The sequence below is a fragment of the Lathamus discolor genome, chromosome 19 (assembly GCF_037157495.1).
Source record: "Lathamus discolor isolate bLatDis1 chromosome 19, bLatDis1.hap1, whole genome shotgun sequence".
Taxonomy (NCBI): Eukaryota; Metazoa; Chordata; class Aves; order Psittaciformes; family Psittacidae; genus Lathamus; species Lathamus discolor.
Genome location: NC_088902.1, coordinates 6188794 through 6215636, shown reverse-complemented (window position 1 = coordinate 6215636; position 26843 = coordinate 6188794). Strand labels below are relative to the sequence as shown.

Here is a 26843-nt window from a genome sequence, read left to right as displayed (position 1 = left end):
TGCGATCAGCGACTGTGGCTTAGCACGTTACCACCCATCGGCTGGCTCCTGGCTGGGTTCCCCTGGGAAATTGCAGTGGTGTGGGCTCAGATCCCCATCCTGGGTATCACAGGGTGGGATGGGTGTCCGGGAGAGATAGGTATGGGGGGCTGAGGGTGTGTATGGGGGGATAAGAGGGGCATGAAGGTGTTTGGAGAGGGGTGAGGAGGGGGATGAAGCTGTTCGGTGGGGGGTGAGAGTGTGAGGATGGGCATGAGGAGGGGGATGAAGGTGTGCGGCACGGCGCAAGGGCATGCAGAGGACAAGGATGATGTGTGGAAGGGGAGAAGGTGACCGTAGGGAGGTGAGGACGAGTGGAGCGGGATGAAGATGCACGCGGGGACCCTGGCAGGCTGGTGACGGGGCGGGACAGCAGCGCCGGCCCTGGGCTGCGCCTCGGGACTGCGGGCTGGAGGAGGGAGGAAGAGGAGGAGGGTGAGGAAGGCTCCTAGAGGGCGCTGCCAGGGCGCGGGACGAGCCGGGCTCCAGGGCTGCCCTTTCCCTAAGAACGTCCCGGCGGAGGGGAAGCCGCGGCGCTCGCTGCCGCTGCCCCGGGGGTGCGAGCGGGAGGGGGGGCGGGAGGACCGGTGGGAGGAGGAGGAGGTTAGCAGGAGGAGGAGGAAGGCCCGGCCCCGCCGCCTCCTGATTGACTCCCAACTTTCTGCTCCTCCCTTGCATAAACTTTCCCGTCCCTGCGCCTGGCTCCGTGCGCGGACCCGGGAGCCCGCCGTGCTCCCCGCATTCCTGCCGCCCTCCCTGGCCCGGCTCCGGCCCGGTCCCGGCCCGGCCCCGGTTCCGGTCCCGGCACCCGCGGCCGGCCCAGCCCCTCCGGAGCACGGAGCAGGTAAGCGCTCGCCGGGAAGAGACTCCCAACCCCCCTTCCTCCTTCTCCTCCTCCTCCGGCGCCTCCTTCCTCCCGGCCCTCCGGCTGCACCGTGCCCCGGCCGATGGTGGGGAGGCGGCGGGGTCGCACCAGCCCTCGCGCCCCCAACACCCGGCAGCCCCGTACGTCCCCATGGGGCTTCCCCCCGACGGGTGTGTGCGTGAGGGGCACAGCCGCGGTGTCCCCAAGGTGTCCCCAACCCCCCTCCCGTTGGGTCCCCAGGGTCCCGCCCCGTCGGGGCTGTTCTGCGCTGCTTCCCCGCTCCGGCTGTTCCCCTATAGGGACCTACGGGGTTACAAAGAGGCCTTGTGTACAGTATAGCCCGTACGTCGGGAGCAGGCGCCAGGCGTTATAGAAAGAGATAAACGCCCCGGCTACACCCCCCTCCCCTCCGGGGAAACAGCACGGGACTGGGGGGCTGTCCCGAGCGGGGGGTGGGGGCTACACGCATGTCATGTTACATGTGTGTCACACGCATGTAGGGGATGACCATACACTGACTGTATGCTAAACACTTTGTGCCTCGTCATAGGGGCGCATTGCTAACGAGGCAGCAATTAGGTGTATAATTTTCTGCAGTGTGTCATCTTTATTATTATTATTATTATTTTATTTTTACACCCTCCTTGGGGTTGGGGTTGGAGTGTGTTTTTTCTTCCTTAACCCCTTTGGAAGGAAAATAAGGCCAAGCCCTCTCAGTGCCACCCATCTCCACCCGCCGAAACTGCTCAGGTCTGTAGTTGGGTAAGAAAAACAGCTGTATTTTGGGGAGAAACCATCTGGAAATGGTAGTGGAGGCCCTGCCAGGGCGGTGGGCACCCTGCAGCCTGCCATTGCCGTTGGGTGGTTGGCACGGGGAGAGGTGAGGGCAGGGATTTGGGGGTTTTTCGTGCTTTGTGGGGAGTCAGGGCAGGCGACTGTCCCACGGCAAAGCGATAATCTCCAGTGTCAGGCACGCCGGGGTATTTTGGGCTCCGGCGTCCTCTGTCCCCTCCTATCGCTTTACCAGGCGCGGGTACGTGCGTGCTGTGAGTCAGGGCTTTGGCACTGCCCCGGGGGGCCCTGCCAGTGGGGCTGCCACCCCCCTACCTGGTTTTGGGCTGCTTGTGATGATGGGTAGAGAACCGGGGGGGCTGCCAGGCTGGGGATCCCCCCCCCCCTTCCCCGCATGCACCCACCGGCCCCTGGGGCCTCCATGGCACCAAAGCTCTTCCCTGCACACACTTTTGGGGTGGGTTCTTTCACTTTGGGATGAGAGAAGAGGGTCCCCAGAGTGGATGTGGGGCATGGGCTTGCCAAGGTCATCCAACAGCAAAACTGGGGAAGAAATGGGTGTGGGGTGGTGGGGCTGGGACCCTGCTTGTGGGAAAAGCGACTGTCACCGTGGCGCTGAGTGACATTCCTGGCACTTCCCCACTGGAGAGGATGGGCACAAGTGCCCTGTTGAGAGAAGGCCCTGGATTTAGTCATGTTTGGGTCTGTGGAGCCGGTGTTACCATGGCAAGGGGTTGCGGATGAGTGTGGGGTCAGCAGCCACCCCCTCCCAGGCGAGTGACACAGGGGGATGTTTCCGTCCCCAGGGAATGTTGGGCACCCAGATCCCTGCCCGGGGCTGGCACCGCACTGGCTTTTCTAACAAAAATAACCCTTTGAAAGCAGCGAGCTCCACACCGGGCTCCAGCTGCCTTCTGTGAGTGGCACTGGGTATTGCAAGGACCCTCGTCCCCACCGGGGTGCCTGCAGTGTCAAGGCTCAGCTAGGAGCAGGGGGATGCTTCAACCAGGGCATTTTGGGGAGCAAAGGGGTACAGAGATGAACGCTCCAGCAGCCGTCCCACCTCTAACATCACCTTCCTGCAAAGCAAAACCCCCTTCAGCCCCACATCCGTCAGTAAAAGGGACTTGCATCCATTTCCTATGACACACAGTGGCTATCTACCATGAGACCAGAAACACCATCTCCTTGTAATCGCCATTTAATCCCCATCTTGCCACAACCAGAGATGGTTGGGAGGTGAATCCTGGCGGCCATGGCACCATGCTGAGGAAAGGAGCCTTTCCTGGTGGTGTGGAGCAGGTTGGCTCTGGGAGGAGGGGGTGGCACTGCCAATCAGCTGTAATTAATGTATTAAATACCGAGTAACTGCGTGGCTCCTGTCAAAAGCAGCGAGCACAAGGCCGGTGGCAGGTGAGCTCAGTTGGAAACCGGGGACATGGGCAATTTTGGGCTGTTTGCATGAAAATAGTGTGTTTTCGTGCTTTAGTACCTCTTCTATCCATGGAAGCGAGAATGGAAGAGGAGAATGGGCTGCAAAGCCCTAATGAAGGGTGCTGCCAGGATTCGCGTGGCAAGAGCCATCCCAGGGCTCTTTGTGGGGTTGGGATCCCATCAACGAATGGGACGGATGCTGTCCAAAAAAGTGTCCCATCTCTAGGACTTATCTCTTACTAAATTCTAGATGGCAATTGCAAGGGGCTGGTGAGGCTGCTGAGGTGTTGCACCCACTGCTGGTGGATGTGATATAACCAAATAGCCTTTATTTTGGGAGCTCCCATCCCCAGGGGATTTGCTGGGTGGCCAGGCCATGCTCTGAGCTCCTCATCCGTGTGTCCGAGGTGTAACCTGGGGTTGGTGCCCAGGTACCTGCGTGTTGCGGTCGGGGCAGGCTCCCGCAGCGCATGGGCGTTCGCTATTGCCACCGTCACGTGGAGGCTTATGAAATGTTTTTTTGGAGGGAGGAAGGGAGGGAGGTAATGATGGGGTGAGCGGCGGGGCCGTCCCCGTGCCAACCTGCAGCGGGCACGTGGCAGGGGCAGCCACCCCCCCTCTGTGATAACGCGCGGCCGCATCCTGCTGCAGGTCCGGACATGCCGCTGCAACTCCCGGTGCTCCGGTTTTCCCCGCTTGGTGCAATGGGAGTGAGGGGCCCAGCAGAACCTCCTTGTGGTGCTGAATGGCCGCTCGCCTACCCGTGGTGGTGGGGAGTAGGTGGATCATGGCACTGGGCGCTGTTTTGGGGTCCCCATGCAGGTTGTTGAAGGGTGTGTGGTGAGCACATGTGGCTGAGAACTTCGGAGGTGACAAGCTGTGAACCCTACGGTCTCATCCCTGGGGGTGGCAGTTGGGGATGGCATTCATACAGGGCTCTGCTTTGGCACAGCTGGTGGTGTCCGTAGAAACATGAGTGTCCAGTTGTTGAACATCTCTCCTGGTGATGCAAATCCTGTTGGAGTGTGTCCCCTCATCTGGTCCCGAATGGATGTAATGCTCTGATGTCCCCGGCATCCCCTGTTTGGTGCTGCGAGACAGCAGCAGCACCAAAACCCAGCATGCCCATCGCCTTCCAGGGCTGTGTCATGAGATGTGCCAGGTCTCCACTGGCTAAAGGCAGCCCAGATCTCATCCTCGTCCATCCTTTTACGAGCCAGAAGGTGACTTCAGGGCTGCATTTCACCCTGTAAGAAATAACACCAGGAATCTCTCGCTCACAGGTGGCTTGCAAGATGCGAGCAATGGAGGAGGCTGGTTTATACCCTTCCCCCTCGCTGCCGGGGGGGATCAGACGGACCCAGAGCGTGTGCTGGCAGAGCTCCTTCTGCGGGGGGTGGCCGGGGATGGGCCGGCAGAGCTGGAGCTAATTTTAGGTGGTGGGCAGAGCCTTGCGGGAAGCAGCCGGCTGGAGGGAGGGATGTGTGCGGTGCCCAGAGCAGCGGGAGCAAGCACTGGGGTCTGAAGATGCTGCTGTGGGGTTCGGGGTGACCCTGCATTGGCTGGGAAGAGCCGTGGGGTGATGGGACACACACAGGGCAATGCCCTGCATGCCTCAGCACCAGGTTTGCATCACCCAGGGAGATGCTGAGCCTCGTGCCGCTCCGTGCCTCAGTTTCCCTGCTGGCGGGTTGGAGGCAGGCGGGCTGGCCGGGCTCGGGGATCCTTGCCTGGGAGCGCCAAGCCTTATTATTTTCCCCCCACAACTGTCTCCTCCTCGCTGCTCGCACAATTGGATCCAGCTGTTCACAATAGCCACTAACTTCTCTCCGGAAGATGTTCAAAGTTTACAGACGCGGCGTGCGTGGAGGATGGGCTGCGATCCCCATGCCAGCTCCTCACCGCCCGCCCTTCCCCCAGAGGCAGCCAGCTCCTGCCTCTTCCCCCCCCTTCCAAGCTTAGGCAATTCGGGTTTAGGACAAAGCACACCCGCACGCAGGCACGCGAGCCCCCGGCCCAGGCAAGCGTCGGGTTTTTATTAGCAGGAAGATCCGGGTGCTTTGCAGACTGGGAGCAAAGGTCTGGGGTAGGATCTGTAGGATCCCGCTTCTTCCCTGCCTGGCTTCTTACCCGCACTCTTGGTGGGTGAGTTGGCCACAGCGCTCACTTGGTGAGCCTGCACTCACTGGTGGCGTGAGTTTGGGTTCTGGCTCTCCCATGGACCTCACTTGCAGCCTTGTCCAGGCGGCATCATGGAGCCAGAGGGTCGGGGTCTGGCTCCGATGTCTGGGTGCTCCCCAGCACTCTTGGGCCATGCCTCTTGCCAGAGATCCTTCTTTTACCAAGAATCCTGCCTTCATGTATTTTTAGCAACTTTCCTCCCCAAGGATTCCAGAGCAATTTTTCAATCTGCGGGAGCAGGAGTCGCTGTGCCCGATTCCAGCTCTCAGCTTGGGAAGTGGTGAGAGGTGCTGGGAGAAGGCGATGCTCTGCCACTGGCACCCAGCGTGCACAAGGGCGAGTAGTAGAGTGGTGCTACCCCAAAATATCCCTTTTTGGGAAAAAATCACTGATGCAGTTTGGGCAGCTGTAATCAGAATCAACCAAGCTGGGAAAGCCCTTTCAGCTCATCCGGTCCAACCATTCCCAGCACTGCCAAGGCCACCCCTAACCCATGGCACTGAGGCCTCGTCTCCACGCTGTGTGAACACTTGCAGGGCCGGTGCCTGCAGCCCTGCCCTGGGCAGCCTGTTCCAATGCCTGAGCACCCTCTGGGGCAGGAATTGTTCCTCAGCTCCATCTAAACCTGCCCTGGTGCAGCTTGAGGCCGGTTCCTCTTGTCCTATCACTCGTTACTTAGGACAAGAGACTGACCCCCTCCCTTACTACAGCCTCCTTTCAAGTAGTTGTAACCCATCTCCTGTGTTAAATGCAGGCTCCCTGAGCTTCATGCTCATCGTGGTGGGGCAGGGAAGCGTGTCCCCCTCACAGGGGTGGCACTGCCATGTCACATTGGGTCCCAGACTGGAGCATCTCTGTGCCTGAGCCCCCAAAGCCTTGTGTCTCTGGTGCTGAGGGGGACCAGTGTTTGTGCCCCAGCCCCTCTGTGTTCCTCTCCTGGTGCTCAGCATGGTGGTGCCGCAGCTCGGGCAGCTGCTCCGCAGGCTGGGTTGGGTTTCGCAGGGGTGGAGGCAGCCGGGGGTGGGTGTGAAATGCATTGCAGCCTTCCTCATCCTCCTCCTCATCCTCCTCATCCTCGCCTGGCAGCCGGCGTCCCTGGGAAGATGCTTTCCCTGTCCTTGCTGCAATGGCATTAAATAGGGGCAGTGGCACCCGAAACTCCTCCATGGAGGCATTTCTCCACCCAGGAGTAGGTCTGAGGGCTGGGAGGTTATCCGGGACAACTGGCCCGCCCGGATGAGGGGACACCAAACCACCGCTGGCCCTTAGGCCTTCCCTGCTCCCAGAGACCCTCTGGACAAGCAGTGCCAGGAGCCCCTTGGGATATGGGACACAGTAGCCACCCTGAGCTCATCTACAGGGGATGTTCAGTACGAGACATCCCCGGTTGGGTGTATTTTGATGCGGGACCAAAGCGAATTCAGCGGTCCCCAGTGGGTGCCAATGCCTGGCACTGGCTGTGCCACCGGTGCTGGGGGTGTCATAGGATGGCCACAGTGGTGGTGGCCTGTCCCCGACAGGCAACTCCAACCCTGTTGTTTCCATCCAGAACGTTTCATAACACAGAGAGCAATTAATGCTGCAAAAGCTTTCTATTTATGCTGGGTGAAACGCCCTGGCCTGGCTGGGCAGGGCGGCCGTAATTGGGCCAGGGAGGGTTACGGTGTCCATCTGTCCCCTGCCCTCTGGTCTTGAACCTGGAGGCTTGAGCAAAACTGGCTCAGGTCCTCCAGCAGCTGAAACCTGGCTTTGCTGCCCTACCCAGGCTGGAGGAAGAGGAGATGGAGGGGTTGGTTTGACACCCGTGGTTCTGCCGTTAGGAGGAAGCATCCTGGGCTGTGCCCCAGGGTTTGCCTGGTCCCCTCCCTTCTTCCTACCAAAATGTTTTGGGCCAAATCACTTGAGTTTCCTCTTTCTTCACTCTCTGGGATGAAGGGTCTGAGCATCCCTCAGCCTCGGGCTGCTGGGTTTTGTGAGCAGGGGCCTAGGGATTTGCTGGGAGCTTGGGGGAACCTTTGGCTGTGGGGATCCAGCCAGAGCTGGGGGGCACGTTCCTGGGGCAGCCCTGGCAGCACCATGGACCCTGGTGGGATGCTGCCACGTGGCCTCCTGCGGTTTCCCCGCTCCGATTGCTTCCTGAGCCACCCGCCAAGCCGGAAGGGACAGGAAGCGATAGAGGGGAGGAAATTAGTCGAGCTGTCTCAGGGAGCCGGGCTGGTGTATGAGGGGCTCTGCCATTGCCCTGGTCCCCAGTGCGCTCTGGGGTCCCTTTGGAGTGAAGGTGGCCAATAGTCCCTGGCAGGGAGGTGCAAACCTGGGTGGGATGGAGCAGAGCGGCTGCTCTTCCCTTCCATTCCCAAGCTAGGGAATCCCTCACTGCAGCCCGAGAGCTGTTCGGAAGAGGAGCACGATGTAAACAAACTTTCTCCCATTGCCCTCCCCACCGAGCGGGGTCTTGCTTGGCTGCTGTCACCTGTCTCAGTGGGTGCTGGTTGTCCCTGGGATGACTGAATGCAACTTGGATTGTGTTCCCTGTGGGACTGTGTAGGGTCTGGGGCAGGGTGTTCCCGAGGGGTCCCTGGTCGAGCTGCCAAGGGGTACAGGATTCCTGTGAGAAGCACCTGGCTATTGCAAGCAAAGCGCTGTTGGGTAGTGCTCAGCTGAGCTCGGTGCCTGGCGCTGGGGTCAGCAGGGGACAGGGCAGCATCTTCCCTGGTGTGCTGGGGTCTCGTTGAGGTCCCCTGGAGCCCTGAGGTTTCCGGGTTTGCTCTGAAGGGTTCTCCAGGCTGGTGGCCATGCCCGTGCAGGCAGCATTTATCCAGGGCCTGCTCCCAGTGTCACGGTGTGGGCAGAGGCAGCAGCAGGGACACTGCCCTCAGCCACTGGTCCCCTGCCTGACAGAAGGAACACATTAACAAACGCCTCTGCCTGCCTGCAGCCTGCTGTGAGCCCCCCCCAGCAATGTTCCTGCTGAGCCCCATGGGCTGGGGAGGAGCTGGGGTGTGCAGGAGCCTCGGCTTTAGGGTTTGCTCATTTGGGGTCTCACAGAGTGGGCTATGGGGGTCTGCACACTCAGCACGAGGGGCGATGGGGGCTCCTTCTTTCCCCTCGCCCCTGGGTGTGGGTGCCACTGGTCATGGTGATGGGGAGGGCTGCTGGTGGCCTTGCGGTGCTGCGGCTGTGCCGGTGCGAGGTGAGCACCGTGCCGTGCCAAACCTGCCCGGGCTTGTCCATGAACTTTTATCCTTTTGCTGTGGGGTCTGTGTGCAGGAGGGAGGGAGAAAGGCTGGATCCCTCCTGGCCTCCTGCATGGGAGGATAGGATGGAGCTGGGGTGCATCCAGACCCCCCCACCTGGGGTCTGTTGTCCCACCAGTGTCCCCAGCACCGCAGGGGATCATCCTGTATGGTGCTGGTAGTGCCCTGCTGTGGGTTGGGGGAGCCCCAGGTAAGGAGGGAACCTTGGTACTGCTCTTGTCCCCCCAAAATGGTCTCCAAAGGGAATGCTCTTTGCTGCTGACCCCCTTGTGAGCAGATGCTGGCTGCCATGCCCTGAATCCCTGGTGGCTCAGCAGGATGCTGTGGCAATAGCATCGCAAAGGGCGATGCTGGACCCAGCAGTGGACACAGCCACTGCCCATGGAGGTCAGGGGTGGCTGGGGCAACACTTTTGGGGCTGAGCACACGGGGGAGAGGAATACCCCATTCTCCCCATCTTGGTGGCATGGGACAAAGATGGGGACAGGGAGCTCCCCATACCTGGGGTCTTTGTGGGGCTGACGGGCACCTTTTCCCGTGTCGTGGCCCCGCAGCTCCGAGCAGTGATGTCCCGGTGCTCCCATTGCTCTCTCCTGCACTGATCCCTATCGTGGCTGGTTGTGCTGGCCCCGGCAGCACCCTGCTCCTGAGCTCGGCACCCGCACCCAGGCCCAGCGGGTGCCCACCGACCGCTCCGACCACAGACCATGCCTCCACAATATTTCCTTCCCGCCACCCAGCAGAAAACACCCTCTCCAAAGCAGCCTCCCCCTGTGCAGCCTCCCCTTTGCTTTTGCAGGGGTTAAAGAGGCTTCCTGTGGCTTTTCCAGGCTCCGCAGCCCTCAGCAGCTCTCCCTGGCTTGCACAACGGTCTGTGTCTCACCCCCCACACATAGTGCCAGGGCCAAGCACTGTGATCCTGTGGGAACACCATCCCCTGGCACAGCCTTGGCCTTGCAGGGAGATAAGGGCTTCCCTGGCAACATCCTCCCCTGTCTGTTGCGGGCACCATCCTGCAACGACTGTGGGACCTTGCAAGAGTGCAGCCCCCTTCCAGCACCCACTAAAAGCCTTGGGCTGGAGCGTGGTACCCCACAAAGGCATGGGAAGAGTGAGCTGGACACTGGGGGGTCCCCCTGGTGTGGTGGCCAGACAGTATCCCTGCTTATGGTGACAAGCATCTCCAAAGCAGGGGCAAGTATTCCCATGCGAGGTGAGCATCCCCCCCACGGGTCAGTGGTCCTGTGGTCCCCAAGCCCCGCAGAAGTGCCTGCACCAGGGGAGGGGTTTTGTCCCCCCAGTGCCTGGGGAGCAGCCGAAGGCAGGAGCTGGTGGCATGTTTCCCAGCAGGTCCGGTCACCTCCCTGCCCGGAGCAGGTCTGGCCGGTGGTCCCTCCGCAGCCCGTCCAGCCACACCAGTTTCCTAATTGCTGCTGTTGGTGGTGTTTTGTAAGGGCAGGGTGGAGCGCGGCGCTGGCCGTGCCTTGCGTCAGCGCAGCGCCTTGCACACTCCCTCCAGGAAATCCAGTGTCAGCCCAGCCAAAAGCAGGTTCGGTGGAAGAGGAGGAGGAGGAGGAGGAGCTGCTTCCTCGCACCTTGGCAGGAACCCCGGCATCACGCTCCCTCCTCTCCTGGCTTCCCTGCAAAGGCTGGGCTGGGCTTTTTCTGCTGAGGGGGGAGCAGTGGAGTGGGAAGGGGCTGGGGAGCTCGGGGCTGGGGGATGTGAGCTGGAACCCTGCCTGTGCCTGCAGTGTCTGGCACAGGGATGGTGACCCAGGGTGCCGGTCACGCTGCACGATCCAGGATCCTGCCTACATTGGTGCAGCCAGCCCCATAGATCTGCTTGCAGACCTATAGCTTTGTCCATGGCCCTGTAGCTTTGCCTTTGGTCCTGTAGCTTTGCTATAAAAGCACCCTTCAGCTGGGGAGGACAGGGGGTCTGGTGGGTCCCCCTGGCAAAGCAAAGTCACTCCCAGCATCAGCTTTTGGGGTTTTCCCCTCTCGTGGTTCCGTGCGGTACTGGGATGCTGGGGGGTCCTGGGCTGGTGGTGCAGGGCTGTGGGGCCCAGGCCCCCATGGGTTCTGAGGGCTGCAGGGTATTGGGCTGCTGTGGTGCAGCTGTGGGATCTCTGGTTCCCCTGTCTGGGGGTCCTGGTCTTCTGGGGGTTCTTGGGCTGCCACAGCGGAGCCAGGGCTCAGCACCCAGCAAGGCAGTTGTAGGTGCCACACTGGGACAGAGCCCTACTGCGGGGGGGACCCACTGTGGCCATCTCCATGTGCTACCTGCATCATTCCTGCCTGGCACCTGGTGTTCCCTTATCCTCCTATATCCTGGACAGTCCACTCGGTTTGGGCAACGCATCCCTCTGGAGGGCTGCCCTGTGGGGCAGCATGGCAGCAGGCACAGGATGCTGTGGGATTTGAGGTGATGTTGTTGTGCTATGGGACTTGAGATAATGCTCGAGATTTTGTGGGACTTGGGGTGTTGTGGGACTTGAGGTGCCACAGGACTCGGCGTGCCATGAGATTTGGGGTGTTGTGAGACTTGGAGTGCCATGGGACTCATGGTGCCACAGAACTCGGTGTGCCATGGGACTTGGTGTGCTGTGGGACTTGGGATAACGACTGGGATGCTGTGGGACTTGGAATAACGACTGGGATGCTGTGGGACTTGGAGTAACGACTGGGATGCTGGGGACTTGGGATAACGGCAGGGATGCTGTGGGACTTGGGATAACGGCGGGGATGCTGTGGGACTTGGGATAACAGCGGGGATGCTGTGGGACTTGGGGTGCTGTGGCACTCGGGGTAACGTGGGACTCATCGTGCCACAGGAGCCGGGGCGCTGCGGACTCGGGTGCCGCGGGCCCATCCGGCACCGCCGCCGCCATCGCCGCCTTGGCCGGCTGGCTCGATCCTACAATCCAGTTCTCCTTATTTGGCCACAGTGCTCGGCAAGAGGGGGAGCAGCAGGCGGGGGGACGGCGGCAGGGGCGGGCGGCGGGGACCAGGGCGGGGCTGACATCACATCAGGACGAGGGAAAGAGGGATGGGGACGGGATTAGGGGGGAGGGGGGGATTTCTTGTTTTATAAAAGGAAAAAAGAGAAAAAAAAAAAAAGACGAGAAGAGAGGAGAAGCGAAGCGCTCCCGGCGCCGCAGCCAGCGGCTGCTCAGTTCCTTTAAAAGGAGATGTCTGCGCCGGAGACCTTTGTACACTCCCAGCCCGTCCGGGAAGCGCGGCGCAGGAGACACCTCTCTGCTCCCACCGCCGGCAGCTGCCGCCGAACGTGTTATTGCAAAACACCGCGCGGGGAGCCGGGCAAAGGGAGGAGGAGGAGCAGGAGCAGGGCTGAAGGCTCCCCAGCATCAGCGCGGAGCGCCCGGGCCGAGCATCCTCAGTGCTGGGGGCCTCTCCCGGTGCCAGGGGTAGGGCTCTGGCACATGGTTCCCGTTAGTGGGGTCTGGCTCAGAGCAGCCCGATGTCTCCCTTCACATCCCAGCTCTGCCTTTGCCAGCAGAGTGGGGGTTTTGGGGCTGGGGGCAGTTTTGGAGTGCGTGGGGCTGGGGTGGGGCTGGGGCTCACAGGCTGTGGGGCTGCTGCTGCCCCGTCCTGAGGTGTCACCTGTGGGCGCCATGTGCCCAAGCTCCTCATGGATAATGCAGCATCCGGGCTGTTTCCTTCCCAAACTTGTCAGTTTGACCCTGGTTGATCACTGATGGTTTGGATTTGGGAGTACTCATAGGAATCATGGCTCTGCCCCCGAGGAAAGCCTGTTTGTGGATGTGATGCCCTGCACCAGGATGCTGCTCCCAGCTGTGGGTCCAAGACGGGACAGGGCCAGTGCTAGGATATGACCTCTGTCCATGCTGTCACTGCAGCTCTAGTGAGGGTCTCTGGGTCTAACTGGTGTCCCTGTGTCCTGCAGGTTGTCGTGTGTCCGTGGGGGCTCGGGATCGGAGCCCAGAGTAGCCAGCACCATAGCGTCCAACAGCTGGAACGCCAGTGGCAGCCCCGGGGAGGGGCGGGAAGATGGCCAGGACGGCATGGACAAGAGTCTGGACAATGATGCCGAGGGCGTGTGGAGTCCGGACATCGAGCAGAGCTTCCAGGAGGCGCTGGCGATCTACCCCCCCTGTGGCCGGCGGAAAATCATCCTCTCGGATGAGGGCAAGATGTACGGTGAGTGATGGGGGTGAAGCAAAACTTCCTGCCCCAAACTCACACTGGGGCATCACCTTAAAGCACCCCCAACAGCAGAAGCAGCTTCTCCAGGTGCATCCTGGAGCTGGACCAGGGAGGTGGCAGTGACCCGCATCCCCTCCCTCTGCCTGACTCTCCCTCCCGCTCCCTCCCTCTCTCGGCCCTGCCGGAACGACTGGTTTGGTGAAGCCGTGGGGCAGGGAGCGGGTGCGGGACTGCGGGGCCAGCACCAGCCCTCCCGTTCCCGCGCGCCTCCGCATCGCTCCCAACCCTTCCCAACCGGACCTGGGGGTGGGCAGCACCCTGTGGTGAGAGCCACCAACCCACCCCGAGCCGCCTGCATCGGGCTCAGCTGTCAGTGGCTTTGTTGGCAGCAGCAGGGCCGGTTGGCCCCACTGGTGCAATGAGTTTCGGAGTGCTCTCAGCCTACTTTCTGGTGTCTCCCAGAACACTTCCATCTTGGCGGCTCTGTGCAATGGGGAGGAAGAGGATAAGGATGGGTGATGTGGACAGGAGGTGATGCTGGCACAGGGTGTATGGTGCAACAAAAGTGCAAGGGAAGGTGTCATGGTGTCCCCATCCCTGTCCCCTCCACCTCCAATGTTGTCACCCCCAGGGCTGGTGACCTCGGGGATGGCTCACAATGTCACCATCACCCTGCAGTGCCAAAGGCCAGCACCTCCATTCCCAGCCTCCAGAATCCACCCACCCAGGATGTCACTGGCCATGGCTCACAGAGAAGGGCAAAGGGGATGAGGTTTTGTGGTGATCACCGTGCCGCTGTCCCTGTCTGCACACCAGCTCCTTGTGCCACCCCGCTTGCTGGGGCCCCCAAGCCGGAGTGGGGGGGGTAGCACAGGGCTTCCCAGGCGGGTGCATTTTTTGGATTTCTCCGGGAATAGCTGAAGTGCCGCCGGGAGCCTGGCCCTAACGCCGAGCCCCGACCGGTTTTTCCAGCCTTTCGGAGACATCTGGCAGCTGCTTAAAGAGGCAGTGCCCCCCCCCCCAGCAGATCCCTTTCATCTCCCCCCACCCTCCCCAGCACCTCCCCACCAAGACCCCCAGCCAGTGGTGCTGAGCTTTCTGGGAACCCCAAGAGCCACCGGTGGCACCGGCGATGCCAGCATCCGACATAAAGGTGCTTTGGTGCCGCTGCTTTCCACCATCCGCCTCTTCTGGGGTGTCCCAGGGGATGCCCATGGCCACAGCAGCCTGTGCCCCACTGATGCCAGCAAGCAGGTGGGAGCTGGGGGCTGGGACTGGCCCCCGCTCTACACTCGCTGCCCGCCGGGTTATTTTTAACCCAGCCCGTCCAACTGGTTCACGTGGTGGTGTCAGGGGAGAGGAATTTGGGGAATGTGGTAATTTGGAGGAGGACGTGCCCTCTCGGAGGGTATGGCAGGAGCCCGGGTGAATCACGGGGGACAGGGACCGGCCTGGGTGAATCATGGGGGGACAGGGACGGTACAGCCTGGGGTGGTGGCTGGGGTGAGGTGCGAGGCAGGATGGGTGCAGGAGGTGCTGGCTGCTGCCCACAGGAAAGCACCCACATTTATATCCCTTATTTATTTATTTCCCATATTTTTCCCCATATTTCCCTTGGTCGGGATAAGGAGAGGAAGAGACTCAGGAGCTGATGTGACTCGGGAGCTGCTGCAGTGCTGGGTACCCCCAGGCTGGGGTTCAGCACCAGATCCCCTCCACCCACACCCCACAGCGGGCATCATCTCCCCTAGCTTTGGAGGACACCCATGGGGCCTCTGCCCTTTGTAAGGCACTAATGAGGCCAGGGCACAGGCTGGGAATGGCAGGAGCCATGGGAGCTGTGCTCAGTGCTTCGGGGTGCCACTGGGATGCGCCCCATTGCCAGCACCCATCTTGAGCACAGTGCAGCCATCCCTATGGCACCTGGCCCTGTATGTCCCTATGTGTGTCCCTCCTCCAGGAAGTCCCAGTTGCTCCAGGGCCGGTTGTGCTGGAAGGAAAGGACTGGGGTGTGTGTGTGTGTGTGTGTGTGTGATTATAGATCTACTTTTTAAGGGGGGTGTTTTTTTCAAGCTGAAACCCGCTCCAAGGGCATTTCGACAAGTTCCAACCGCGACCATCTGGTCCATGAAGCTCCATGTGGTGTTCCCGGCCGCCCCTGAGCGCGGGGGGCACGGTGGGGGGGGCGCCGCGGCCGGCACAAGAAAGCTCCCGGCTGCTCTGACGTTTGAGCAGAGATTGGCCACAGCTGGCCCCCAAAATGTGGTGCAAAAGCAACTTCTGCTTCGAATTAGACCCGGGACGTTAGGAAATAGTGGTGGAAAGGCCAGCGCCAGCTTGCGAACGGGAAGTGGGGTGCCGGGGGGGGCGCCCCAGGGTCCTGGTGGGAGGGGATGCAGGGAGCGGGTTCATGGGGTCCTCCTAGGGTGCTCTGTCTGGGCTGTGAGGGGTCCGTGGTGACCCGTGTTTGGGGTCAGGGCTGTGGTGGGGTCCCTGGGGGGCCGCTGTCGCCCCCCTTGATCCCCCTTGTGTTTGGGGGCTGCCAGACCCAGTGGGTGCCGCTGGCCTGGAGCGGTCTGGCCACCCCCACGTCCCCTAGGGTCACCCCAATACCCCGTCGAGCCCCGCCAATGTCCCCTCGGGCCAGAGCTGTCGTGGCAGCGCCATCTCCTGGCAGTGCCTCCTTCGCGAAGGACTCGCATCATTTAAAGAGTAGCCTCGTTAAGGACCAGCATCTTCAGCCTGGGGATGGGGGGGTGCTGGTGCCCCTGTCCCCTGTTTCCCCCGGGCTGACCCTTGGCTCTGCTGGCAGGTCGTAACGAACTGATAGCCCGGTACATCAAGCTGCGGACGGGGAAGACGCGGACGAGGAAGCAGGTGAGGGCATCGCTGTGCTTCCCCTCTTGGGGGGACTCTGGGGGTGCAGGGGGGGTCAGGTAAGCCTGGGGGCGAGCGGGTGCCCGGTTGCGTCACCCGTCCTCTGTATCCCCTCCTGGAGCCACCGCTGCTGCCAGCAAGACCCTCATCCTCTGCAAGGAGCTTTGTTTTCAAGCACAAACACCCTCGGGATGGTCAGTGCCAGCCTGATCTGTGGGTGCCCTGAAATCTGGGGTATGGGGCAGGCAGCACCCAGCCCCACCCCCGGCTGTGCTGGGGTCATCCATGGGGGCAGGAGCCTTGGAATCTCCATCTGGGCAGTGTGTGCATCCACATGCATCACTTTGCTGCTCCACCTGGATCTGGAGACCATTCCCACCTCTGACCCTTAGAATCATGGAATCAGTCAGGTTGGAAAAAACCTTCAGGATCATCCAGTCCAACCCTTACCCCAGCACTGCCAAGGCCACCCCTAACCCATGGCACTGAGGCCTCGTCTCCACGCTGTGTGAACACCTGCAGGGCCGGTGCCTGCAGCCCTGCCCTGGGCAGCCTGTTCCAATGCCTGAGCACCCTCTGGGGCAGGAATTGTTCCTCAGCTCCATCTAAACCTGCCCTGGTGCAGCTTGAGGCTTTATGCTGATTGTGCCAGACACCACAGTAAAGGCACCCCAAAAGCCCCCCGGCTAATCCCAAGGTGTCCCCATCTGGCCTGGGGACAGGCTGTGCAGGTCCTGGGGACCTGGGAGTCCCACAGAGCTTGCTGCCCCGTCCTCGCTGCCCTGTAAGGATTGATGCTGGGGCAAATGGATGCCAGCAGGGCAGAGAACATGCAGTGGTCCTCCATTGCCTGCGTGAGCAGGGTCACATCCATCCCAGGAGCTTCACCCTTCTGCCAGAGATGAAACCTGGGTGAGGACACACTGCCCTTGATGGGATGTGTCTGTTTGTCACACGTCTGGTGGCTTTTACCTCCCCTCTGTGGTGCTGGGAGTGGGTTCGTCTCCCACCACAGGGGACCAATGGGTTTGGAGCATGGGGACACTTGTGTTGGGGCTGTCCCATGCCACAAGTCCCTTCAAGGGAGGGACACTGGTCCCCAGGCACTGCCTGGGGGACATCCCTCCAGGACTGATGCTGGAGGGAGAGGGAGCAGGCTTCAGCCACTGTCCCTGTGTTCAGACCAGTGCCGAGAAGTGCTTTATTTCTGGCTTAAAGCCTCAACTGGCTGCCTGGACCCCTTCATGTGGGGAAGGATGCAGTGCTGGTGACAGCAATGCCCCAGGGGGGAGTGCATGTGGCACTGTCCCCTCTGTGCATTCGTGTCCTGCACAGCCTGTTGTCCAGCTTGGTGCTGGTGGGAGGAGTTATCTTGCCTGTCCCCTTCCTGCCTGTACATCAGCCTCTTTGCTTTGGATCCTGTCCTTAAAAGGGTCCAGACACCAAAACCTCACAACACTTCTCACCTTTCCCACTTGCAAAATCAGCAGGAGCCTCAGGGGAATGAGCTGGTCCCTCCTGGAGCTCCCTTGGGACCTGCAGGCCCGCTGCAGGATAATCCAGGGCCCCCCCAAACCAGCCGGTTTGTACCCTCAACACTGCAAGCATTAGCTCATTGCACTCACAGGGGCCGGGGGTTCTGTCTGGGAAGACCCAAGACATGGTAAACATACCCCCCCCCCCAGCTGCATCAGCTTCACTCCGAGGAGCTTCACCCCCAGCAGGGGGGCACAAACCAGCATCAATCAGTGCAGCAGCACCAGAGCCCCTCCGATTTTCCTCTCTCCAGCTCGTGGCAGGCACAGGACCCTCTGCATCTCCAGGACCATCACCCCCTGTGCTCCTCCCCTTTTCCATGCTCCCTTCCCCAGGAACATCATCCCCCCTGGCAGGGATGAACGTATCTTCACGCTCTCTGTGTTTTCCTTTCCGAACGGTGTGGTGGGCGCTAGGTGTCCAGCCACATACAGGTTCTAGCTCGGAAGAAGGTGCGGGAGTACCAGGTTGGCATCAAGGTACGTTGGTGCCCTTGCCCAGGTGTCCGCGGCGGTGTCTCTGTGAGCATGGGCAGCCCCTTTTTCCTCCTTCCTCCTTTCCTCTGGTTGACGGCTCTGCTGTTCCCCCTCTCCTGCTCTCTCTCTGCAGGTCTCTAGCCACTTGCAGGTTCTTGCCCGGCGGAAATCTCGTGAGATTCAGTCCAAGCTGAAGGTACGCGCCCCGCCGCCGCGCCTGCTGACCACTAACGCCCTCAGCTCTGCGGTGTGCCGCTTGCTTTCCTTTACTACCTCTCTGGTTTGGTGGTTTTGGTTTTCCTTCCCTCTCCCTCGGCTTCTGGGACCAGATGGGTTTTTAGAGGCATCACTGCAGGATGCACAGAGAAGTGCGAGGATGGGAGGGGAGGCAGAGCCCTTCCTTCTCCCCCAGAAGAGTGAATTTGGGTGCCAAAACCCCTCCTTTCGCCCAAGCAAGGACTCCACTATGGGGAAACGGGGGTTTAAACCTCCTCTGGTGATCCATGGGGGCTGCACCCCTCTTTTGGGCTATCAGGGGTTCTCGCAGGAAGGGTAGGACTTCCTCCCCAAGAGCAGCCAGCAAGACAGGGTCAAACAAGGGGTGCAAAGGGCACCCTGCAAGCTGAGACCTGGCCCCACTGATGATGGGTGCTGGTGGGATATGGGCAGAAGCAGGGGGGTCCTCGGGTCCCTGCAGACTGCCAGCTCAGAGACTTCTGATGCACGAGGGGCCGAGTATGGCCAAGGTGGCAGCTCAGGGATGAGGACAGCAGTGGGTCCGGATGGGGCCATGCTACTGTGGAGGGGACACAGGGGTCCCAGGGAGGAGAAATGGGGATGCCAGGGCAGCCTGTGATTCCAGGAGCCAAGGGAGCTGAATAAGGAAAAACTGGATCATCCTCTCTTCTCTGGTTGGCTTTTCTTTCTTTCCTTCCTTCTCACTGGAGCCCAACTAACCCTTCCGTAACTGGTCCCACCGTGCTTCGTGGCGGTGGTGGGGAGGATGATGGGGGCACGGGCAGGACTGGGGGCATTGACAAAGGACCAAGCCCTGCTCAGATTGGGCCCACATGGTGCAAGGTGGGGAACAGAGCGGTCCCCACTGCACCACCCCCCATTGAGGACAGCAGCTCCAGGCTGGGCTGTGCACGCTGGGATGCTCCGAGGTTAATCCCAGCACTGTCACACCAGGAAGCATGTCCACGGGCAGGATCCAGGGGGGACACCTGCTGCCTTGCCGAGGAGCCCAGAAAAGCTTTCAGCTCCCTGCCATGACCTCTGGGTCCCAAAAGCATCATCCGCTCCCCGTGTCCCTGTCCCCCTGTCCTGGATGCTGTGTCCAAGTGTCCAGCACTGAGGCTGGCAGTGGGGCCACTGTCAGAGCTGGCACTTGCATTTTGGCACACAAAGCTTTAACAAGCTTTGGCTCACGCTGCCCAGGAGCCCACCAAACCATAACCTCCGCAGGGACACTGGTGCCCCATGAGTGGGGTGCCAGGAGCACTCCCACTCCTTGTGGGTTTGGTCTGTGGGAAGAGCTAGGAGAGGGCACCCGAAACTATTTCGGGAGGCTCCTCTGGGCTCGTGCACCTTCAACGCAGCTCCCAGCCCCAAATCAAATAGATAAAAATGAGCTTTCCTTGTTGCAGGGCGCAGGGCAAGGGGGAGTCAGGGGCAGGAGTGACCCCAGGAGTCTGGGAATGGAGACCAGTGTCCATGGCTGTGCTCTCCATCCCTGGCCATGCTGACTGCAGGAATCCAGCAGGGAACAACCTTTAAACAATACACTATGGATGCAAAATGTCTTTTCCCAGCCATACTGAGGCAAAGCCAGGCGTGGGCACCCCTCTGCCCTCACCCAGTGCCTGTCCCGTTGAATGGAAACTCTCTCCCGTGAGCAATAGAAGTATTTTAGGCTGCAGTCATGCACGTGTTAGTGCTGCATGTGGCTGCATGCCCATGCTCCTGCACTGCCCCAGGTGGAAACAGATGAAGTGATTGATCCCTGAGGAAGGTTCAGAGGGAAAACAGGCTGTGCAGTGGAACCAGTGTCCTGGTGATGTGGGTGGAGGAGCAGCCCTACCGTGAGGCAGGACCTTGGAGCCCTCTGCTCCTGCCCAGCAAAAGGCAAAGGGAAAAAGAATTGGTCTCCCATAGGAATGCACACACAGCACAGATGGGTTGTGCCCAGGATCTTCCTTGTGGTGCCTGTAGGGAATTTGGTGCTGACATCCCAGGGCAGCCCTTTGCTGGGCAGGACAGGAGCTGGTGGCTCTTCCTCTCTGTGCCCTGGCTGCAAGTGTTGGGGTTTGCAGAGGAGGTTGTGAAGGATACCAAAAGTTGCAGAGGACATGACAAAGCCAACAGAGACACTGGCTGACAATCCCCCAAAATAGTGGGGGGGCTTTGGCGTCCCATTCCTGGTGGGATTAAGCCCAGGCATTGGTGCCCACCATGTGCATCCCCTGGTGATGAGCCAGGTCGAGGGGTTCAGTGCCCAGACCAGGCTGTGTTGATGAGCTGGGGGGGGGGATACCCCTCTGGGGGTGCACACAGTGCCCGCAGGCTCCCACGAGGCTCTAACCTTTGTTTTTTCCTTTCTTTTGTGGACAGGCCATGAACTTGGTAAGTTGAGCTTGAGTTTGTGATGCCTTTTGTTCCCCATTGCTTTTGCCTGCTCCTGTGGAGGGGCTCAACACTCTGCATCCCCGGGGGGTGGCGATACCTAACAGCCCCCGTGGCTCTTGCCCAGGGGACATTTGCAAGCTTCAAGCATTTATTAACAGGAGCGCTTCTGGGGTGGGGGGACATCAACTTGCCCTGGTCCTTTGGCCGGGCTGCACGACCAGCTCCAAGCTTTTGTACACTCAGACTGGGGGGGGTCTCAGTTTGCCCCTGTAATTCCTCATCTCCCTCCTGTCCCCCCAGGACCAGGTCTCGAAGGATAAGGCTCTGCAGAGCATGGCTTCCATGTCCTCCGCGCAGATCGTGTCAGCCAGCGTCCTGCAGAACAAGCTCAGCCCCCCTCCTCCTCTTCCTCAGGCCGTCTTCTCCGCTGCCCCCAGGGTGAGGACAGCTCCACGCCCCCATACAGGAACACCTGGGGTGGGGAAGACATGGATCCTGCACAGGGGACAGGGGGATAGTGTTTGATGGCCACCCTCAGCCCTGGTGCAATGCACGGGGGGATATGGGGACTCAGGGCAGTTTGAATCAGACAAGGAGGGGAATCTGGGGGTGTCACAAGCTACTGACTCTTAACTGTGCTGTTCTCCCAGTTTTGGAGTGGGCCTATCCCAGGACAGCCTGGACCCTCTCAGGAGTAAGTACGAGACCCCTCCACTGCCCAGCACTGGGCAAGACTCCCCCTTGGCATAGGGGCTGGGGTAACCCAGGCTTCATTAACCTAATGATGCTCTTTGCTTTCCAGCATTAAACCATTTGCACAACCAGCTTACCCCATCCAGCCACCCATGCCTCCGTCACTAGCCAGTAAGTGCTGCCCTTGCCCTCTTTACAGGGACCGCAACCTGCTTGGTCCTATTTGTCCCCTGCCCTGTGCCACCCTCCCACCACCTCCTGCAGGTTCTAGGGGAAAAACCTGGGTTTAAACCCAACAAAAAGCTCCACGATGAGCAGGACCCTGCTGCTCCTGGCTCTGTCCCCCCCCACCTCCAAGTCCCTTTCCCTTTTCATCCCACGTTTTGCCCATCCCATGGGAAGCCCCCCGTGCTGGGAGATCTGGGTGGGTGTGGGATACAATAGGACAGCAGTGCAGGGGGGGTTCACCCCATGGTGTCCGTGTCCCCTCCAGGTTATGAGCCCTTGGCTCCGCTCCCACCAGCCGCCTCGGCCGTGCCGGTCTGGCAGGACCGTACCATTGCTTCCGCCAAGCTCCGGCTCCTTGAGTACTCTGCCTTCATGGAGGTGCCACGGGATGCTGAAACGGTAACAGTCCCCTGCGTGTCCCCAGCACCTGGGTGGGATGTGCCTGTCCCCACACTTGGTTTGGGTTGAAGGGACCTTAAAGCTCCTCCAGCCCCAACCCCTGCCACGGGCAGGGACCCCTTACACTGGAGCAGCTTGCTCCAAGCCCCTGTGTCCAACCTGGCCTTGAGCACTGCCAGGGATGGGGCAGCCATCAGCACCCTCACAGGGAAGAGCTTCTGCCTTAGATCCAACCTGAACTTCCCCTGTTCCAGTCTGAACCCATCACCCCTTGTCCTGTCACTGCAGTCCCTGATGAAGAGCCCCTCTCCAGCATCCTTGTAACCCCCTTCAGACACTGGAAGCTGCTCTGAGGTCTCCACGCAGCTTCTCTTCTCCAGGCTGAGCAGCCCCAATGTTCTCAGCCTGGCTCCATACAGGAGCTGCTCCAGCCCCTGAGCACCCTCGTGGCCTCCTCTGGCCTTGCTCCAACAGCTCCATGGCCTTCCAGGGACACCAGCACTGCACAGTGCTGCAAGCAGGCTCCACGAGAGCAGAGCAGAGGGGCAGGGTCACCTGCTGCTGCCGCTTGTTTTGATGCAGGCCAGCACATGGGTGGTTTCTGGGCTGCGAGCTTACCTCCTGCTTCACCTCACTTCTCGTTTTCATTTCCCCACCCTGGTCCTTACAGTACAGCAAACACCTCTTCGTACACATTGGGCAGACGAACCCCTCGTACAGTGACCCACTGCTGGAGGCTGTGGACATCCGCCAGATCTATGACAAGTTCCCCGAGAAGAAAGGTGGCCTCAAGGAGCTCTATGAGCGTGGGCCCCAGAACTCCTTCTTCCTCGTCAAATTTTGGGTACGATGCTGGGAGGATGAAGATGGGGAGGGTTGTCCTTGAGCCATGGGCTTGGTGCAGGTTGCCAGCATAGTGGGAGCATCTTGGGCAGCTTGAGCTGGTGTCCCCTGTTCCCATGGAGAGCTGGGTGGGATGGCACCTAAGAGGACCCTATCCCTGCTCATTGCAGAATCATGGAATGGTTTGGGTTGAAGGGACCTTAAAGCTCCTCCAGTTCCAAGCCCCTGTGTCCAACCTGGCCTTGAGCACTGCCAGGGATGGGGCAGCCACAGCTTCTCTGGGCACCCTGTGCCAGCATCTCAGCACCCTCACACTAAGAACTTCTTCCCTGTATCTTACATCATTTACAGGCGGATTTGAACAGCACAATCCAGGACGGGCCGGGGACATTCTATGGTGTCAGCAGCCAGTACAGCAGTGCAGAGAACATGACCATCACGGTCTCCACCAAGGTGTGCTCCTTTGGGAAGCAGGTCGTGGAGAAGGTGGAGGTGAGTCCCACACATCACTGCATCAGGAAGGGGTGGGAATCAGGTCCACAGCGGGTTCCAGGATGGAGAAAGCCCCAGAGCTGGGTTTAGGAGTCATGGGAGCGGAGAGGCCATCTTCACCATGTCCCAGTTGGCCACCCTGTGGTTTTCCATGTGCCATTGGGTTCCCAGTGCTCACCCTGGCTGTGCCCCACAGACGGAATATGCGCGCCTGGAGAGCGGCCGGTTCGTCTACCGTATCCACCGGTCTCCCATGTGCGAGTACATGATCAACTTCATCCACAAACTCAAGCACCTCCCGGAGAAGTACATGATGAACAGCGTCCTGGAGAATTTCACCATCCTGCAGGTAATTCCCTTCCTTTTCCAGGGAGCATTTCCCACCCTGACACAGCCTGATGTGTGCTACCTGGTCCCAGGGCACTCAGCCTTGGCAGTGCATATACACCTGAGCTCCCAAAAACTGGGCAGTAAGCTCTTGGTAGTGCAGCTAAATTGGCTGTGCCTAAGCCTGTGCAACAACCCAAATGTCTCTACAAGTGCCTGACAGGAGGATGGAGCCAGGAGGGGCTGGGCTCTGCTCCCAGGGAACCAGGGATGGGACAAGAGGAACCGGCCTCAAGCTGCACCAGGGCAGGTTTAGATGGAGCTGAGGAACAATTCCTGCCCCAGAGGGTGCTCAGGCATTGGAACAGGCTGCCCAGGGCAGGGCTGCAGGCACCGGCCCTGCAAGTGCTCACACAGCGTGGAGACGAGGCCTCAGTGCCATGGGTTAGGGGTGGCCTTGGCAATGCTGGGGTAAGGGTTGGACCGGATGATCCTAAAGGTTTTTTCCAACCTGATTGATTCTGGAATTCTAAAGAACAGGTAGCACATTTTTCATGGTGCAGTTAAAGTGTCTGAGCCCATCAACCCCGCGAGTAACAGCATCTCCCCGCGGGCACAGCCCCATCCTGATGCACTCTCTGCTCTGCCGCAGGTTGTTACCAACAGGGATACCCAGGAAACTTTGCTCTGCATTGCCTTCGTCTTCGAGGTCTCCACCAGCGAGCACGGCGCCCAGCACCATGTCTACAAGTTGGTCAAGGACTAGGGGCCCTCGGGGACGGGTGGGGGTATGAAGGGTAAGGGGTGGAGGGGCTGTGTCGAGCAGCCACCCGCACCCACTGCCTCATGAGGAGTCATTTGAAGAGAGGAGGAGGAGGAAGAAAAACAATAGCCAAAAAAGACTGACTTGTGACGCAGATGTTTTCAGCTTAGGAACAGTTTCTTTTTTTTTTTTTTTTAATAAATAAAAAAAAAAAAAAAGAAAAAAAGAAGAAGAATGGGAAAGGAAGTGTAGGGAGACAGGAAAACCGCATCCAGAGCTGGATGGGGAGATGCCGAGGAAGGCCGGGAGCCCATCGTGCCAGTGCCAGCAGCAGGATGTCGGAGCAGAGGACATCCCCTCCTCTCACCCTGCACTTGAGGGCCCTGGTCCCAGTCCTGAGTGGAAAGGAGTGAGTACAGATGGGCTGGAGGATATGGCAGCAGCATCACTCCAGGTCTGATCTGAATCCGATTCGCATCAGTGCTGCCTGGCGGCTGGTGGGGACATGGGGATGGAATGTTGAGGTTGGAGCAGGGTAGGACAGGGTGGAGGGGACCCAGGATGCTCCTTCTCCATGCCCAGGTGAGGCACTAGGAGCCGGTGGCACAGAAGTGGGAGGCCATTGATGATGCAATCTTGGTTTTTTATGGCTCGTTTTTTCTTTTTTTCCCTTTCTTTTTTAAATTAAAGTGCTTTTTAATACTTTTTAAGAAGACACCGTGCTTGTAACCAGGACTGTGACCCTCTGTAGTGTCCAGGACCTCCTTTCACCCCCTGTGCTGGAGATGGAAGAGGTGACACAATAGTTGGATGGGTCAGAGCCATGCTGGGCTTGGGGAACAGCTCCTGTAGGGAAGATTTGGGGGTGTCCCCATTCCAGGAGTGGCTGCAGACATGGCAGTGGGATCCCCTGAGCTCTGCACTTGGGGTGACCCAGGCTAAACGTACTCACTGTGGTTGCTTGCTGAGGAGTATCAAGGAGAGAGCACTGTGGGTGGATTTGCCTGATTTATTTTGCATTTTCCATCCTTTTGTTGTTTATTTCACCTTTTTGGACTTTTTTGGTGTTGACTGTTGTGGTTTCAGCTGCTCCCCCCAGCCGCTCTGGCTGGCTTGCCTGTATCCCATGGGAAGCAGCTGGGGAGGCAGCTGGAGCTGGGAGAAGAAGTGCATTGTGCAATGCAAGACCAGGCTGCAGGCGGGCAGAATCTGGGACAGAGAGGGGACAGAGGACAGGAGGGACACCAGAACAGGGGCCTGGCTCTGCTTGGAGGTGCTTTTGTGGCTGCATCCCAAAATCGGCCCAGGCAGCGTATCCAGTCCCTAGGCTCTGCATGGGCTGAGCATCCCCAGAGTACAGGAGGGATGCGGAGGGGCAGAGGTTGGGATTTGAGGTGGTGGCATGGTGCAGGGTGGCAGGAGGCTGGCAGGGGGACGAGGAGCCTGCGGTGGGCAGGTCTGGCCGGGTTTCTTGTGGAGTGAAGGCAGCGGGAGGTGCAGGACTGGGTTGAGGGGTGCTGGAGCCAGGGGTGATGGGGGGGTTTAGGCTTGGTGCTGCCAGGTGTAGAGAGCAGGGACAGCCCCAGAGCTTTGGAAAGGGCCTTGGCTGCCATTGTGGTGCCGCATTCCATGAGATGTGGGGACTTCAACCTCTCGCTGCTGAAAGAAGCCACTCAGTGGTGGGCCTCGATGAGCAGGGACAGCAGAGCAGGGGGGAAGGAAAGAGAGAAAATCCAGGGAAAGGCATGGGCACCCCATCCCAGGGCTGTGCCGGGGCTGCCCGGCCGAGTTCTCGTATGTAGCATGCTTCTTTGATGTTTCGTGGTTCTTTTTCTTTCTTCCATTTCACTCACTGACCTAAAGACTCTGGGAATGAAAACTCAGCGCTTCCCCACCGTAGAACACAGGCGTGCCCTGCTCCCGGCCCTGCCGGGGGACAAAGCTCTTCATGAACTGGACTGGTCTGTGCCTCCATCCCTGCATCCATCCCTGCACCCTCCATCCCGGGGTGCTCACCCGCACCCCCCGCACACGCTGCCTGGTACCCAGAGACACTTTCTCATCCCCCCCATCCCCTCTGTTCTCCTCCAGTGTATTTATGAATTTCACATGAAGTACTGTTTTATTTTTTTAACGACTTTGTAAAGCTTACCAGGGTTACAATCACCATTTTTAGAGCTGTGTCAGTCCACAATGTTAAAAAAAAATCCCTTTTTTTAATGTATTATATTTTTTGTGTATTTTTTTTAATCCAGCTGTGATGGGTTGTATCATATATTTGTTGTGTTTACTGTATCTGTCCAACTTCAAAGAGAGGAGACTGTGGAGCTCCGAGAAAACTACAGTCTGCTGAAAAGAAAACCATTAAAATTATTTGTTCATGGGTTGGCTCAAGTGGTTCTGAAGTTCATATTGGTTTATTTCTTGTGGTTTTCTTCCAACAGACAGGACTATGAGGGTTGCTACAGCCCATGGAACGCCTTGGCTGGGTCGTGCTTCCCCCTGGACCACAGTTCTGTGCATTGCAACACCGCATTCAACAGCATTTTGCTGTGTTTGCATCACCAGGGGTGGTTTTGTAGGGAAGGTGACTGCTGGATTAGCCCACCCTGGGGCAAACACTTCTCCACAGCATCCCTGGGTTCAGGGACACATATTTTAGGGGGTCACATCCTTCCCCACACTGGCATCAGGTGATGGAGGACTGAGTCTGACCAACCACTGAGAAATGCGGCCCAAAGAGCCAACCATATCCCGGGCTTCATCCCTGGCAGTGCTCAAGGCCAGGTTGGACACAGGGGCTTGGAGCAAGCTGCTCCAGTGGA

The 26843-nt window shown here is 59.5% G+C and overlaps 1 protein-coding gene across 7 annotated transcripts; it reads left to right on the top strand.

The window, feature by feature from the left end:
- Positions 1-736: 736 nt before the first annotated feature.
- On the top strand, positions 737-26412 carry TEAD3 (TEA domain transcription factor 3). Of its 7 annotated transcripts, XM_065698157.1 has the most exons (14): positions 11858-11996; positions 12497-12750; positions 15569-15633; positions 17586-17648; positions 17779-17841; positions 20259-20270; positions 20574-20711; positions 20924-20967; positions 21076-21137; positions 21460-21593; positions 22264-22437; positions 22788-22928; positions 23125-23277; positions 23908-26412. In XM_065698157.1, exons 2-14 carry the CDS (start codon positions 12615-12617, stop codon positions 24019-24021), a joined length of 1299 nt encoding a protein of 432 aa, XP_065554229.1. In that variant the 5' UTR covers positions 11858-11996; positions 12497-12614; the 3' UTR covers positions 24022-26412. The 7 variants fall into 7 exon arrangements, with proteins under 7 accessions (XP_065554228.1, XP_065554229.1, XP_065554226.1 ...); XM_065698156.1 differs by lacking the exons at positions 11858-11996; positions 17779-17841 and adding an exon at positions 737-883; XM_065698154.1 differs by lacking the exon at positions 17586-17648 and having other exon boundaries at positions 11861-11996.
- The last annotated feature ends 431 nt before the right edge of the window (positions 26413-26843 follow it).